An 18,181-nucleotide genomic window follows, 5' to 3' on the forward strand; every position below is an offset into this window, starting at 1 on the left:
TGGTTCTGCATTGACTCGAATTGTTTGTAGTCAAGTTGCAAATTGGCAGGGTGAGCATATTTTTCGACAAATGACGCCGCGATGCCCACTAGAGGGCTATGAATTATGGAAATCATTTTATATAGCGGTGCACACCTACTAAAGGAGGGCAAAACTGCTAATTATCATGCTAATATGAGGTGCTGCAGGAGTGTTTGTGCAAAGCTGTATTTCTTCGGCCTGTGACGAAGGACCAGGGAAGGTCTGAAACACGTTAGGCTAAAGAAAGGAACTTCAGTGCCAAATGTCGTTTTTTAAACTCATTACACACATTACCTGCCTGGGAGTGCGTCTTCAAACTCATGGACTAACTTGGTTTGGATGTTTAAAGCGGCAGTCGAGTCGCGAAGATAGCACCACCACTGCAGTTAAAAGGTGGGTCTGCATGGACTCTGAATTGTTTGTAGTCAAGCTGCGGAACGGCAGGATGAGCAGATTTTATTCGACAAATAACACTGTAATGCCCACTGGAGGGCTTTGAATTATGGAAATGATTTTATATGGCAGTGCACACCTACTATAGGAAATAAAAAAAAAATGCTAGCAATACGAATCACAGTGTGCTCTGGAAAGTTCAAAAGCTCCCTTGGGAGGCCCACTAGAGGGGAATACTACTAACTATCATGTTAATAGAAGGAGCTACAGGAGTGTTTGTCCAAAGCTGTATTTCTTCTGCCTGTCACAAAGGACCAGGGAAAGTCAGAAACAATTTAGGCTAAAGAAAGGAACTTCAGTGCCAAATGTTGTTTTTTCGCCTCATTACCTGCCTCGGAGTGCATCTTCAAACTTATGGACAAACTTGGTTTGGCTATATATAACTTATTTGATTGCCTTTCCACCTCAGTAGCAGTCTCTACCCAATGCAGCGGATGCCGTGCTCAGTGAGGGTGGGACTCACTCTAACGTCATTTGTTGCACTCTGCATCACAACAGTCGACAGGCACTCACTGGATCCAACAAATATTATTATTATTATTATTATTGGGACATTTGTAGAGCGCTGCGATTACGCACACCGGCGTGTCCACGCGCTGAAAGTGGGAGAGGCAGATAGCAGGGGACACAAAAACTGAGCGGACCGTTATTTAGTATAGAGAAATGTTTTGAGTTTCACTCGGAACCTAGCCTCCTCTGGTTCCAGGCGCAAGTCCGCTGGCAGTTTATTCCAGTTAGTTGCCGCTAGGCATCTGAAGGACCTGCCTCCCATGCGGGCCTTCTTAATTCTCGGAATCCTCAGTAGGCCGCACCCTGTGGATCTAAGCGCACGTGTTGGTTTGTACACTTCGATCAATTTAGTCAGAGGGTCGGGTGCCCTGCCATTCAAGATGCGATGACAGGTGCAGAGGGCTTTATATTCCACTCTTCTCCTCACAGGGAGCCAGTGTAGCTGCTGGAGGGCCGCCTTAAAAGGCGCCCTTTTAGGCAGTCTAAGAATCAGACGCGCTGCCGCATTCTGCAGCACTTGCAGGCGAGCCATGCTTTTTTCTGGAGCCCCCAGGTACAGCAGGTTCCCATAGTCCGACCTAGCTGTCACCAGGGCATGGACCAGGGTTTGGCGGGCTTCAATCGGGAGTAAGTCCAGGACTTTTCTCAACTTCTTCAGAATCCCGAAACAGACTCCCACCACCCGATTAATCTGGGGGCCAAAAGTAAGACCAGCGTCAAACCACACCCCCAGATTGCGTGCCTCTTGGCAGGGGGTTGGGGTAGGTCCAAGGCAAGAAGGCCACCATGCCGACGACCAGGCAGACTGGGCTCTCCCCACCACCAGCACCTCTGTCTTGCTGCCGTTCAGCTTCAAACAATTGATGGCCATCCATTCGGCTAGATCTTTCATGCACGAACGGAAGCCATCGGCAGCAAGACAGGGCGCATGCGATAGGGAGATCACCAGCTGCGTGTCGTCGGCGTAAGAGACCAGTTGGAGGCCATGGCTCTCCACAATCGAGGCAACAGGCGCGACATACATATTAAAGAGGGTTGGGCTCAATGACGAGCCCTGCGGTACGCCTCGGCCCAGAGGCACCCCCTTTGAATAGCAGACTCCCTGCCTGACTCGGAAACTTCTCCCATTGAGAAAGTCTTGGATCCATCTCAGCGCGGTGCCAGAGATGCCACCTCTGTTCAGACACTGTAGCAGGATGTTATGCGCTACAGTGTCGAACGCCGCGCTGAGGTCCAACAGGATCAAGGCCATAGTTTGGCCTGCATCCACACCCTCTCTCAGATGTTCCGTAGCCATGAGAAGGGCGGACTCGGTTGAATGTCGTGGCCTAAAGCCAAACTGCGTCGCATGGAGCAGTCCCCTCTCTTCCACGTGCTTCATAATTTGGGTATTGACCACCTTTTCCGCCACTTTTGACAGAAAAGGCAGGAGGGAGATGGGCCTCAGATTTTCTAGTACCTCGAAGCCTAAGTGGGGTTTCTTCCGGAGCAGGAGCACCACCGCCTGTTTCCACCCCTCTGGCAGCTTTCCTGATCCGAAAGAGACGTCGAGGATGTGCCTTATATAAGGCTCCAGGACTTCCAGGCTATCTGCCAAGCGTTTTGGCGACACCGGATCCCACGGGGACCCTGATTTAACAGAACGGCACACCACTACTAATTCCTCAAGAGGAGGGGTGCGGAAGTATGTAATATGCCCTGCCGTCTCTGTGTCCCCCATTGCTACCTCCGGGTCAGACCCTGTCGGCGGATTAGGGAAAGTCGAGTAGATCTTCTCTACTTTAGCGGAGAAATAATCGGCAATCCGGTCACATGACTCCGTTGAGCAGCTCTCCGGCTCTGTAGGTGCATTTACCGAAGTCAAGGATTTGTAGATGCCGAAAAGTTCCTTGGTGGAGTTTTCCGCCCCCTGAATTTGTCCAGCATAGTAGGCTGCCTTAGACTTTTTTATCAGCCTATGGTGAAGGCGCCTTTTTTCCAGAAACAATTCCCTGGCCTTGTTGTCATAAGACACCCTCCAGACTTTTTCTGCCCGCCTACAGTCCGCCTTTGTTAATCTCAGCTCAGCACTGAACGATGGGGCTGAGCGATCTTTCCGAGCACATGTGGTAGTACGGCAGAGTGGGGCTGTCTGGTCAAGCGCTTCCGTAATGCGCTGATTCAGGTTGGAGACCGCTGTTTCTATGTCCTCGCCCCCAGGCTGACCATCCCTACTTAAGGCTTGATTAAAATCCTCCACCGAGAATTTAGCCCACTTCCTCCTAAGATAATTAGGGGGTACCTGACTGGCTTTGTAGGATGTTATGCTCTGTATGGAGAATGCCACCAGAAAGTGGTCGGTCCAGGGAATGGGCTCAACACCTGACACCTCCACACCTCCCCAATTAGCATAGACCGGGTCCAAGAGGTATCAGAAGTGTATTGCCACAGCAACAGGCAAAACAGGTGCATTTCAGCTGTTGCCTTTCTCAATGTTTTTAACTGTTGTTTAACAAATAAATGCAGGTCTCCTGTTTGGTGAATATGCTGTAAAGGCACCCAAAATTACTTTTATCAACATGTAAGCCAAGTCTCACAATTATACGATTAACATATTTGATGATGTATTTCACAAAATGCTTCCACGCAGCTGCACAGCATGATCTAGTAGTTTGTTGCCTTGATTCTCTAAAAATAAGAACAATGAGCTGCAAATGCCCAGATTTAACATCACAATAGCCAAATCAATAGATTGAACGACTGTGAATTTGGATGTATGGCCATCTCCAATAGAAGGGAGAACACAGTGACAGGTCCATGCTGGAGCTTTGAGGAATACCGATATCAGGGTTTTGAACATCTTGCCTATGGCCCATGGTGGAAAAGGTAAAGGAGAAAGCATAAGAAAATATCCCTAGCCATTCTATCCACAGAACATGTGTAGAAACTGGGATTGTGGATACTGAGAGGCATAACTCTGGTTTGGTCAAAACAGATCCTCATATGGAGTGCCCGACCTGTGAAAGAATTTGTACAGAATAAGTGTTTTGCTCTCCCTTTAGTGGGCTTCCTGATGATTCCTATCCAGCTGATCTGCAAATTCAATGTCCACTCTCAGCGTATCCCACCATAGGTCTGATGTGTGTGCCGGCTTAGTCTAGTGAAGAGGATATGTGCCTCTCTGTTGTTGTATGTTACCTATTCTCCAAACCAAGCTACTCATACATAGGTCAGTTTGCAAACAGAAATAATGTTTGTAAAAAGTCGGTGTGCAATTTGCAACCGTTTTATGTGACTGGCATGTATGTACATCTGGCCTTAGATTCACTCACTTGGCAGCAACTTGAGACTGCCAGCTTGCCAAAGACATATGCAGAGGTTTTATTGCTAAGCATCAATTTGGACCCCAAAAATGCATATTATTAAGAGTCAACAGTTTCACCAACCTTCTCACTGTCAGCAGTTGTGATGCCTGCCAAAGAGGAATCCATTTCTGAAATGCCAAAGCCCACTCTGTAGTTTGGTAAACGTTTGCTGCCCCTAATTTAAGAGTGCCTCACAGAAAATTAGCAACTTTAAGTATCCATATATCGGATTTCTTCATATTGACCAATCAATAATCCAGGTACGGGTAGGCATAAATACAATCGCGATGCAGGTGTGCAGCCAAACAGCTAGACATTTGTTAAGTACTTGTGGACTTGAATTTATGATGGAAGTGGGTAATTTAAATTCATAATATTTACCACATAACACAAACTTGTTCTGGAAAGGCTGGATGCATTGGTATATGTAAATATGCATCTTTCAAGTCCAATGTACTCAAAAGATTGGCTCAAGTGTACTGCCATTCCTGGGAATGAATGAGTCAATCATAAATACTGCTCTTTTCAACTCCAGTGAAAGCAATTCCTCTATTGCACCTTTGGCTAGTACAGATGCCACTTATTGCGAGAGAAAAGGCTGATGATTCCCATTTGTTCTGGGTTGGGTTTTTTTGGGCACGTGATGTTGAGGCAGTTAGTCTCACAATTAGACTGCCTTGTCAAAAGCCATGTGCGACTCCAAAGCAGCAGGCAAGTGTTAATATGGCAAAATGAGGCATCTGCTGTATCTAAATTGCAACATGCATTCATGATATCCTGCTATCTCCTATGCCCTCTTTCAGTGAGGTCTAGCTACACAGTAAGGATGTTCTACAACTCCTTCCATGATGCCTGTTAAACTAAGTTAGGTAAGGCTTGTGAAGTAGCTAGGCAAACATTCATCACCAAACTTGCAGCCACTCTTTCACCAGCTGCATCTATGTTGCTTACCTTCAAGATGCAAGCCATAGACAACTCCCTAAAAAGAAAGCCAATTTCCCTGCAGTATTTACCACTGCTGAATCTGTTTGGGCATGACCCTTATTATATAATGGATATTAATGAGCTGCTTCAAATTTCCTCTCTACTCTGGGACGAATTACAATGGCTTTCTCAGTCGTTACCTTTTAAAAAAATAAAAATAAATTTATTGGCATTTATCAGATATACATAAAATTTGTACCATGCATGTTTAAGGTTACTTTCGTCATAGTTCAGTACATTAAGCAATCGACTTTCTATCATTTCCATCACATATATGCATTCCTTTATTTCTACATGCATCTTTATATGAACATCCCCCTGAATTTTGCTTCAATGATAAGGATCGGTAAATAGTCCATTCTACTGGAGGGAATTCCCATGGAGGTCGACTTTCATCCTCAGGCCACGGAAGTATCAATAATCTGCTCATGAGCTAGTCTAGCTGACTTAAGGGCCCTTGTCGAGGAGGTCTCCTGAATTTAGCCTTTAACCAATCTCAAACAAAACTAACAACTACAGAGTGGTCTTCAAATTCATAATATGTCATAAGATCCCGGTTGAGGGGTCAAACTATACAGCTGGTTGGTGGGGAGTGACGATGTATATGGTGTAAGTAAAGGTAGCTCCCAGTAGAGAGGATGAAGTTCTATCCCTATAAGCCACGTCTACTCACGAGGGATCTCGGGGCGCTCCAGAGTCCCAACTGAGTAATCCGCAGCTTATCCCTCTAATCACCACTCCTCCCCTCCGCTCAACTTATGGTACTACCTTCTGAGTCTTGTTCTCTGTCAGGGTGTTTTCCAGGTGTTGAGAGTTGTAACGCAATGGGACGCCTACGTAGTCCCCTCGCCTCTTCTCTTAGTAGGGCCCTACCATCAGCTCCTGCCCAAGTGATTATCTCTGGACCACCAGTTGATGTTTCAGAATATAGCTTTTCTACATTTGGCAACAACCAATGCTAAGTCTATACATCTACTTCTGGTCTTCCGCTTGGGTGGGCGAGGAAATAGTCCCAGTAGCAATTTCCAAATGTCGGACTAAGTTCACGTCATAACACCCTATTTAAGGGTAGGATTACTTCCCCACAAAGGGGTTGCAACATGGGGCAGCCCCATGTAATATGTATGAAATCTGCAACCTCGTGTTAACATCTAGGGCAGCCTCAAAGCGCCACACAATAGACTACATTTTCCTGTGAGGTGTCACGTATGTCATGTGCAAATAATTAAATTGTGTGTATTTGAACCTTGAGTTTCAAGATATCTTTTGAGGATAGTTCAACACTCTATTCCATTCTTTATCAGTGATGCTCTTTTCCAGGGATAGATCACAATGCCTGTGTACTTGTATGAGGGGGCCACAATCCGCCTCTGTCAGGGAACAATAAAGCCACTTTACTAAATGGCCAGCAGAACGCAGAGATAATAAGAGTGCCGTATTGAGTGTGTTTCGGGTTCCTCTCTCCCTCTTACCCATAATTCCTTAAAAGTGCATGTTAATGTTTAATTCCTCAGTTGTATCTTTGACTGTATTTACATAGGACAATATCAGTTTGTTTCTAATGTTCTTGATAACGTCACAATCAAGAAACCATCTTTCACTTCCTCCACTTACACGGCAACCCCAATTTTGGAATACCACTGTCTGTTTTATCTCATTGCATGAGGGAGTGTTATCAGGGGAAACACTATAAATGGATATATAGCCAGAGTTTCCTCATCAGTTTCCACTGGCTATATACTCCTGACACCCTTCTTGTCAGGCTCTTGCTGTTCTCCTGTTCAGGTTTCAGATGGATTTACTCCTGCTAAAAGCCTCACTTCAAGTTCCTCCACAATTGTTTCTTTAAATGGGACGTATGTGGCAGAAATGGTGCATTTATGCCACAAAAGAAAGAAATTGGTGGTGTTTCGATTTGTCTCAGTCTTTCATCATCTTTTAATGATAAACTTGTGTTATCTGAAGCCCATGATTCTGAATAGCTTAGTGTCGGTTTACATTTTTATTCTTCGATCCAATAGAATAGAAGTTGATCATCCCCTCCATGTTATTCTTCCAAATGTGTTTCAATTTCTTTCAGAGGTAGCTATATTTTTATTTGCTTACTTATCTTTTTGAGGTAGATCATCTTTTAGGAGTCTTTTGAAGTCAATCCCCATGTAAAACCAATCCCAGTAAGGCCTTACCGTCGTCTTTTCAATGACAGTCGAAGAGGTTTTGAATCTGAGTGACATGCAATGTTTGTTGTGGGATGGAAGGGTTCAACAAACATGTTGATTTATTTGTGTTGTGGATGCAATGCCCGTCTCAGTTAGTGCAGGTTTCTGTGGAGGTTCCTGAACACACAGTTTTAGATCAGACTCTTCATGGTGGAAATTAATTACTAAAGACAACTTATTATCATCTAGTTTACGTCTCATTTTTGTACTTACATCGTACTACCGTAAGCCCTATGCAATGATGCAGTAAAGTCCGTTATGACTATCTTTGAGGGTAGTGTGCCCACCATCTATACCTTTGGACCTTGATTCTTTCCTTGCACCAAAATGCTATACAAGAGAAGCATTTATCTTAAACATATGTCTTTAGCAAACAAAGGTTACACGCCCTACTGAAGGTTGGTACAAGGGCACAGAATGCTGAAGGAGGGGTAAAAAAAACTGAAATGGTGCGTTCGTAAGTCCAGGCACCACACTAGAACTTTACATGTGACCTCAATGGATTGGGGTGAAAATTTGCATTTAGTGTTCAAATAGATTACGTTTAACCAGTCTTGTTACTTGCCTATGTGAACTTCAGAGGATGTTATCACCAACTATTCAAGTGTAAATGCAGATTAAAAAAAATAACAAGACTCCCAAAAAAGTTGTGATATTTCGAACCCAACACTAGATGAGAGAGTATGCAGCACATGATTTACACCACATGCTGCAAACCAAACAGTTCTGGAACTAATAAAGTGAGTGAACTGTTATAAATCTGGTTTACAATCCCCCTTTTTTCCCTATACATACTTTCCTTATATATGAGAAGCATTCAAAGCAGAAGCACTGAGCGGCTCTGCTAGCCAGAAAGAATTTAAAGACATTCCATAGCATGACAAAGACAGCATCAATGCGTGCACTGATGTCTTGAACAAAGATTAGACATTAACATGCAATGTAGCCCTCTATTAAATAACAGTCAAATACAATGTATCGCTGAAAAGTCAGTGGTGCGTCTTAGAACACTAAGCAACCGCTGTGAGGCATGTACAGCGAGCAGGCCTATAAAACTGAAGCGAAGAAAATCCAATGAGGTTGAAGAAGCATCAATAGGATGTAAAGTTGATCTCATCCAATGAACAACAGGTGTATGCATTTCTCGGATTAGGATTACCGTACCTGAACCCATTCCTAACACCTATGATCATAACGAAGAAGCATGGACTTTCAGTTTTGGATCTGACCAAGTGACAGCAACTTCCTCCTGCCAGCTAAAGCATGATGCATGCCTGTCGTTTTCATACTACTTCATCAAATAAGGTAAGAGTAAGACCATATTATGTTGGATAAGCAAAATTCAGGCATTCCTTTAACTATGTGATATTCTTTTTTGTTTGGAAGCAGCCTACGGTAGTCTCGTCATCATTTTACGCAAGTTTCAAAATGCAAGCTCATGGGCATTGACAGAAACTCAAATATCACATTTAACTCTTATTCTTACCTCTTTTGCCTAGTGCCGATCCAGCAAAAAAACATCCTGTTGAGGTCTCAGCAAAAAGTCTATAAAGAAACAGTGTTTACACATCAATATAAGCAATTATTTTTAATGTTCTCACATACAGATTTACATTGTCACATAAGAAAATTAGAAAATATTCATCAAGTATGAATGAATTATATACACAGATATCAACGACCTCACCACAGATCTATATATACACACATTATATATATATATACATATATACATACATACACAGACACACACATTTTAAACAAAAACAAAAAACACTGAAATTCACAAGTTATAGCTAACTGAGGTAACTATAACTTGCGCTAATGAAGTAACTATAATTTGCATCCCCGCCATGCATGGTGTTGTCTTTCAAATGTCATCAGTGAAATTATCAATGCGGTCATTGAACAGGTCATGGGCGATGCAATATGTTAGGGTATAAGCAGTGCATGGCAGAGGGAGTCAAGAGCAAGGGACTGGGAAAGAGAGAGAATGCATAAAAGGTAACCATATAAGACGTAATATGGTCCTACATCACCTTTAAAAGGCTCTGATGACGACATAAATCTTGAGGTTTATGACGGCAATTTAGGAACATATTACACCAGTTACCCAATATATATCTTTTATAATATGTTTATTTTGGTGCAATTAACCTGAAAACGGTAAAGGGTTATTAAAAACAGTTAGTGAAATGCTAGACTATGTTTGATCATCTATGATAAAAAGAATAGAAACATATTTAATTATGCAGTCAAGAGCAGAGTTTCAGATAAAACAGACATTGGTTTATCTTTATCAGAAAACACATTTGAGAGGTCGACTGCTAGACAAAACTGTACCCCACTCCCATTTAGAATATTCAGCTTACATAAATAAGCAGGAAACAAAACAAGAGGCAATGGCTAAGCTGACAGATTTTTGCAGTTGTTCCTACAAAGCTCAACTATAATGGGCCTTGACTGCAATTAGAATGACCAGGTTTTGCTTACCTTACGTAAAAAGGTTGCTAATTTAATAATAGGCAATGGTGAAGCTTTACAATGTGGCTCAGGACTGTAATTATCAATTTACAAATGGACTGTCATGATTCGAGAATTTGCTGAAGGAAGCAAATCAAATTGAATCTAGGCCTTCATGAGATCAAATCTGTTTGTTATGGGCACCTTCTAATAACATGCCCTGCCTCTGTAATAATTGGTTTTTTAGCAACACAAAAAGATGATGGACGGAATGCTGAACATTGTCAAACATTCACCCTCAGTCACAGATAGGGGTTAAATTCATCGTTTTTTTGCTCACCATGCCACCCCAGGGTAGACCAAGCATTATGCAAATCTGTCTTGACCCTGCTTCCCATCGGAAGTCCCAGCATGCTTGTTTCTGGTCCAGAGAGGACCTGGCCTGGAAGTCCGGGATGTATGGTTTCCATGGGGAGCAGGGTCAAGACTGATTTGCACACGGCTGGGTCCAAACTGGGGTGGCTTATTGAGCAGAAGAACGATGCTGGATTCAACCCAGATCTGTGACTGGGGGTGAGTGTTTGAAAAGTTTCAGCACTCCATCTGTCAGCCTATTGTGTTTGCTATGTTCGCCCTTAGTGGCCAGGGTATGCCCAAATGTTGGCCCCTAGCTCACTTTGCAACTGGATTAAAGCTAGCCTGTTTGATGAGGGGGTGATACCCAGAAAATGGTCACAATATGCTTGTTTCCGGTCGAGGGAGGAGCTGGCCGGGCAGTGAGCCAAAGAACGATGGATTAAACTCCTATCTCTTGACTGGGATTGAGTGTTTAAAAAGTTTCAGCACTCCGTCCATCATCTTTTTATGTTTGCCGAATGTGGTTTTATACCACTGCATATTGTGCAATAAAAGTGCACAAACATGTACTATGCATAATATATGGGGGATAAAGTACCCCATCTATACAGTATAAGGATATTGCAAGTCATAAAGGAGCTCAATAACCATTTAAAAAGCACGAAGTCACAGAGCAAATGCCTAAATTGATCATGGTACTCAGAGCTTACTTAGGTGTCTTGGTATATTATTTACTATGTAATGTGGTGTATGGGTTAATTTATCCCAAATATAGTGTGGGTCTCTAGGCACACTCCTTTTCTACATACATTACATAGCTGCAAATTAGCACCATGTCATATGTGACAAGACGGAGGTCCTCTCCTCGGATCCACCCCTCAGCCTGGGACGACTCCTGGTGGCCAACCACACTGGGAACAGCACCAACACCAACCAACCATGCACGCAACCTAGGATTCATCCTCGACTTCTCCCTCTCCATTTCTAAGCAGGTCAACGAAGTCTCCTCCTCCTGCTACAACACCCTCTGCATGCTCTGCAGGATCTACAAGTGGATCCCGACCGAAATAAGAAGAACGGTGACAGGCCCTCGTCAGCAGCAGACTGGACTACGCAAACGCACTCTCCACAGGAATCCCAGCCAAACACCTACGACGACTACAACGCATCCAAAACGCCTCCGCCCGACAGATCGTCAACGTCCCCTGCCGCAGCCACATCACCCCCCACCTGAGAAACCTACACTGGCTCCCCGTCGACAAGAGGATCACCTTGAAGCTCCTCACCCACGGACACAAAGCACTCCATAACACCGGACCAGCCTACCTGAACAGCAGACTCGGCTTCCACACCCCCACCCGCCAGATCCGCTAGCCTCGCCCTCGCCGCCGTCCCCCGCATCCAACGAACGTCCTGCGGCGGCAGATTCTTCTCCTACCTCGCCGCCAAGACCTGGAACAACCTCTCTACCCACATACGGCAGACCCAAGACCTACTCACCGTCAGAAGACTCCTTAACACCTGGCTCTACGAGCTGTCGCAGCACCCCCCATCCTCCCTTCAGCGCATTGGAACCTTCACGGGTATGTAGCGCGCTCTACAAGTACTCTGATTGATTGACAACTTCAATCAATCCTACCTTTTTACCAATCAGTGCTGTGCAACATGGGTCTTTCAACTTAGGAAGCAAAACTACACGACCTGAGTGAAACCTGCCCCAGGCAAAAAAACAATGAGTTGCTAAATGGGTGATATGTGACAGAGGGCATTTTGACAGCTATGTTTAGACAGCCTGCAGGAATTAGCACTGCCATTCCATCCAGGAATAACACAATTTCTTTCACAGGTGAAAGGTATTGGAGCAAACAAGCGAATCAATTTGTTTGGACCTTCACCCATCAAAAATGCTTCTGTTTCTTCCATTGACTAGTGCCGCTCATTCCTGCAGACTGCCTCAGAAAATTTGCATGTGAACCTGATGGAAGTTGAAACGCAAATCCCTGAGCACGATTTCTGGATGCCTTATCAAGTGGCAGATTATTTCACCATCTGCTGCTGGCAGACAAACTATTTGGGCTCACACACATCAACCTCATACATGCTGAGTCATGGGCAATGTGACTTCACAAATTACTTGTAAAAACTTATTAAAATTGACTAGATGCCTCATTTTCCTAATGCAGGCATGTTCGGATGTCAGAACAAGCCATTAATAAAAAAGTAAAACAGTACATTATAGGGAGATTAAATCTCCGCACGTGATGTGTATTTATACAAAAAAAGAAAAACAGAGTTGTCCTTGTGCCTCTGCAGTTCAGATTGATACCTTGTCTTATCTTCACAGACCAATATGCACCAAACCTGAAGGAAAACATGTTTAGTAGGACATGCAAAAGTGTGCTATATTTGGTGTAGATTGGTCAAACGGTTCAATAGTTGTTTACCCTCAAAATCTGGTACCAATAAAATGGGATTTCCTATGGTAGGCTTTTCTGCGGGTGTAACTCTGAAAATGATACACCAATGGTCAGCAAATTTTTATAGGACAGCAGAATTTCCATCATTTGGTGCTTTTTCTTGGTTTGGTTAAAATCATTTAAGCTATTTTGGAGATAAGGAAACGTCACTGCCAAGCATGCATGTCAAAGTATACATATTCTTCAAATGGTCTGCAAACTCAGTGTGGTTGTATGATGGAACTACACGTGCCATTACCAGGCATGACTTTACAATGCGTCCGTTAGAACGCATATGCCTTTACCAAACATGCCTTTACAACAAAAGTATTTTCCAGGTAAGTATAAATCCATGATATATTATATATACGCACACACACACACATGTATATATTTATATTCACTGAAAAAAACATAGGTTTCAGGCAGGTTATAGTTAGGAATTATTATTTAAAAAACCTTAGAAATTCATAGAAAAAAAACAGGTTTCAGGGGTGTTATAGTTAGCTGGACATTTCACTCATACAAAACCATTGCAATTCCTCCGTTTTAGTTAGTTGTACGAACTGTAACTCTTGTGCCCGCAATGACATGGTCAGTGACATCACTGATGATATAACTGCACCTCCGACACCCAAAAAAATCACAAAAATCCAGGCCCACCTCCGACACCCAACAAAATCACAAAAATCCAGGCCCACCACCACCACAACCAACCCCCTGGATCCCTCCCCCTACTACCTCAAAGGCAGCGCAAAACAGGACAATGTACCTTCGCAAGATACCATAACCTCTCAAACGCACAATAGCTGAATGTTCAGAGATGTGGCAACCAACTATGTATAAGGGAGTAAATTCGCACATCAACAATAATTTACAGAATCCCAAGTGTACCGGTGATATACACAACTCATTATAGAAACAAAAAACTTTTCCATGCAAAAATATAGTATTGATAACTGTAGTGTACTGAACAGTGAACGCAACCATACTATCTCAGACTCTGGGGAATATCTCAGTCAAGTAGCTGTGTTGCCTCCCCCTCTCCCTTTCAAGCAGAAGCAGAGTGAGCTGGTCCAACGTACGGAACTCCAGCGTAAGAGTATAACCGTGGTTCACTTGTGCGAAGACAAAAGACTCTGCCACAGCAAAGGTCCTCACCCTACCACGAGGCTGCTGCCATAACCACGTGTCTCCTCAATACAGGCCCATTCCGAACTCAGCACCACAGCACCGCAGACTTATGTCTGTATCAACTACTACCTTCGATCTACACTGCAGACAGCAGGGTTCACAACTTGAATTCAGCTTTGGATCTACATTACGCACAGCATTGAAGTTATCCTTGATTTATGTAAGGCAGAGACAATTCTACTCTATGTCCTCAGACTTTGGTAAAATAAGTGATAAAAATTCTTTGTCGATATCGGTGGTCACTACTTCCTTCGATCTACAGTGCGGTCAGTAGAATTTACAAAATGATGCCAGTGGCACATCAGCAGTACAGACAACATTGAATTCAGTCTCGATTTATTTAACCACATCGCTGCTGTGCATTTTCCCCTCCTGTGCTGGAAAGTGTGATTTTGGTTCTTTCATGACGAGCTCAGCTCGTCATCAGCACAGCTCCACTGTGCCTCATGATGAGCTGAGCTCGTCGTGAGCATGGAAAGGGTTAAGGCAGAGACAATTGTATTGTGACCTCAGATTTTGTTAAAGTATGCGACAAAAAAAGTATTCCTCAATGTCTGTGTCAACTACTGCCTTCGATCTACACTGCGGACAGCAGGGTTCACAACTTGAATTCAGCTTTACATCTACACTACGGACATTATTGACGTTAGCCTTGATTTATGTAAGGCAGAGACAATTTTGGTAAATGATGCGACAAAAAAACATTCCTCAATGTCTGTACTGAGTACTGCCTTCAAATGTACACTGCCATCAACAGAGTTCACCACTTGATACCAGTTCATGCAGTCCTGTATGCAACAGTCAATTTATGGAGTACATTACAGATAATGTACTGCAGCCTAAGATCTACACTGCGGACAGCAGGGTTCACAACTTGAATTCAGCTTTGCACCTACACTATGGACAGTAGGAAATTCAGCCTTGATTTATTTAAGGCAGAGACATTTGTACTGTATGTATTTAAATTTTGTTAAACTAACTAACAATAATCATTCGAAGATATCTGTACTAACTACTGCTTTCCATCTACAGTGCGGACAGCAGGGTTCACAACTTCAATTCAGATTTAAATCTATACTATAGCCTTATTGACTCAGATGTCTTATTTAAAGAAAAATATATCATAGTTTTTGGAGACTTACTGCAACTTACTCCCGTAAAAGGACAAAAAGTATTTATAAGAAAACTTGATTTTATTAACATTGTTGCTTCAGGTGCCACTAACTCTGTGTACCACTTATCATTGCTGGTTGCACACACGCTAAATTACCAATACTGTGCAGCTCTACTCAAAGCCATGTGGCCGTGGGCTCTTGCTAACCGCTGCCTCCTGCCTACACTCGGTCATCAGAACTCACAATTAAACAGACTATTGATTCATTTGCAGAGTACAATAACAAACTAAGTAGAACACCTATCAAACCTATACAATATCCCTTTTTTGTTATGCTTCCTTCAAAAACTTATTTAATATCAGTTATAGATTTAGTTGAATAATAAAATTCGCGCTGCAAGTGCAAAGGCACACTTAATGGCAATCTACACTGCTGACAGCACAGATCACAATTTGAACCTCACTTATTCTTCATTGGAAACCTGAATTTCTTTTTTGGAGACAAAACCAGCTACACTACTCTAAGAATAATCTGATTCTGATCATTTTGTTGCTGAAAAATTGACAACCATCGATGGTACTTTTTTTCCCACCCTCAAAGTACATGCAGTCCTGTATGCAACTGTCAATGCATTCACTGCAGCCCGTTCAGACCACGCATCATCGCAGGGTGAGCACACGCTAAACACCAGACGTACCACTAACTCACTACACCATGAATAATCGCCACAAGGCTTTATTAAGGCAAAATTCAGTAGTCAAAAAACATTACCCCCAGTGCGGCCTGCCCAGACCATGCATCATTGCAAGGTACGTACACACTCCGTCCCAAAGGTACTACTAACTCAGTGCACCATAATTCATCGCCACATGGCCATATTCAGGCAGAATTCAATTGACTCTTCACTCATTATTTACAGAGTGCAGTACCAAACAAAGTAAGACGTCTATCAAATCCTATACAATATCCCTTTAGTAGCCTTCCTTCAAAAACTTCTTTTATATCAGTCCTAGGTTTAGTTGAAAAACAAAATTCACGCTGCAAGTGTAAAGACACCCTCAATGGTAGTCTACACTGCGGACACCCCAGGTCACAACTTGAACTATAATGTCCCTGAAACATACATATTTCGACAATGTATTCCATACATGTTTTATCTTTTATTTCAATCGTGATTACAAATGATGCAGTCCAGTAGGCAACACGCTGAGCACCATACGTACCACTAACTCAGTGCACCATAAATAATCTCCACGTGGCCTTATTAAGGCAAAATTTTGTTGCCAAAAGACATTCTTACCAGTGCGCGCTGCCTGAACCACGCATCATCGCAGGCCCCACACAAACCGCCCCTACCTCAGTGTACCACAACTCATGAACACTATACAATAGAATCTTCTGTGTATAATTTCACTTATAGTGCTCCTATCTATGTACAGCAGAAGTCAAACCGTTTATGATTGAATATCTCTGTATGATATCATGATTACTATTCTACTTGTTACCAACAGCAACGTGATAAAATGGAGTCGAGCACACGTGCCTGTACCCATTTCAACTATCTATCTGTGTAGTTATTATGTTTGTAAAATGCTACTCCTGCGCCCTACCAAATTATATTGTGCCGTAAACAGCGTATGCAACCATCTTACCTCTGCCAATATCGAAAACTTCGATTATATAACTTTCTCTCGCTCATTCTATAGATACGAACGTACAAAGTGGATTACAGTACTGCAAAGAAACTGTATAGTCAATTTATAAATGTGTACTATTTCTTGTTTTTTTTAAGCATTTTTATACAGCGCAAAGTTGACCTAAAACTATATCAATTTACATGACCACCGTAATTACAGTACATTTTCAGGCACGCGTTGATGACGTCTTTTTTTTTTTTTTTTTACTGCACAGAAAAAGAAATTTCGATTGACACAGCTTCTGGCCTACAACCCCTCTGGGCTGGCCGCATCACAGGTAATACAATCAAATCTACACCATATGGTAAACAGCCTGGTGGCTGACAACCCGGGGGTCTGGCGGCGTGAAGTGGATCTTTTATTCTCATTATCTAGTCTTGATATTAAGTGCAGGCAGCGTCCAATATTCATGTGCATTTTTTGACTTTTCTCCCTCTGAAACAACCCTATAACTTCCCTGTGGAACAACCCGCCCCCCACCCATCCCTTAGCCTCATAAAAGTTCCCTGCTCTATTTCGTGTTACCAGCGCCTGTAATAGCCCGACCCACACCCGACCCCATATCCGATAATATCTGTAAGGCCGGTGGAAAAGGGCTCTGAAGGTGTTCAGGCTATCTTTCTAGGTGTTAGTGCGGCGTCTAGAGGTAGCTTTGTGTGATGTTCCCCCTAGTAAACCCCTGCTGATGTACCTCACACTCTATCCTCCCTCTCTACACTTATTGTTCCCACCCTTGGTAACGCACTCAGACCTGCTCCCGTCACACCACGTCTGCGCTAGTGTTCTGTACAATGTCGACCATGGGTTCTGCCACCAACCCTTGGGAAACGCTGTCCGTGGAACTCACATCCTCGGTTTGCTGTCCCTGCAAATAGGTCTGGTATAGGGCCCAGATGTTTTTCGGGTGGCTTTTTGGGGGTAATAATTCACTGAACGTCTCCGTCTGTGTGCTACAGTACAGCATATCTCGAGCCCATCTGGCCTTAGTCGGCAGAGGGCCTCGCATCCAACACTGGGCCACCACTCTCCTGGCCATTAGCATCCCCATATCTGTGAGTCTGCGTATCGCACCCGGGAGCCCCCTTCAGTTGCCTATGAGTGCTATTCCCGGATCGATGTCCAAGTCGACCTCCAGTATTTTGCTCATCTCTGCAAATATCTCGTGCCAGAACGTCTGTATACCCGGGCATCCCCAGGACAGGTGCAGGAAGTCGGCGTCCGCCGCTCGGCAGTGCTCGCAGTGAGCCTCCGGTCGCAGCCCATATCTGTGAAGCCGCGCTGGGGTGTAATACACCCTTTGGAGGAATTTGAAGTGTATGAGCCGATGTTTCCCATTTAGGGAAATAAGTTTCGTATTTGCACAGCAGT

At 43.5% G+C, this 18,181-nt stretch overlaps 1 protein-coding gene across 2 annotated transcripts in view; it reads right to left on the reverse strand.

The window, feature by feature from the left end:
* Positions 1 to 18,181, reverse strand: part of RTCA (RNA 3'-terminal phosphate cyclase) — a 197,134-nt gene that overhangs the window by 27,727 nt on the left and 151,226 nt on the right. For both annotated transcript variants that reach the window (XM_086954464.1, XM_086954470.1), the window contains one exon: positions 9,018 to 9,076. In XM_086954464.1, the coding sequence (XP_086810590.1) occupies positions 9,018 to 9,076 (59 nt within the window). The remainder of the gene's footprint in view (positions 1 to 9,017; positions 9,077 to 18,181) is intronic.

Source organism: Lissotriton vulgaris, chromosome 1_1 (genome assembly GCF_964263255.1).
Source record: "Lissotriton vulgaris chromosome 1_1, aLisVul1.2, whole genome shotgun sequence".
Classification (NCBI taxonomy): Eukaryota; Metazoa; Chordata; class Amphibia; order Caudata; family Salamandridae; genus Lissotriton; species Lissotriton vulgaris.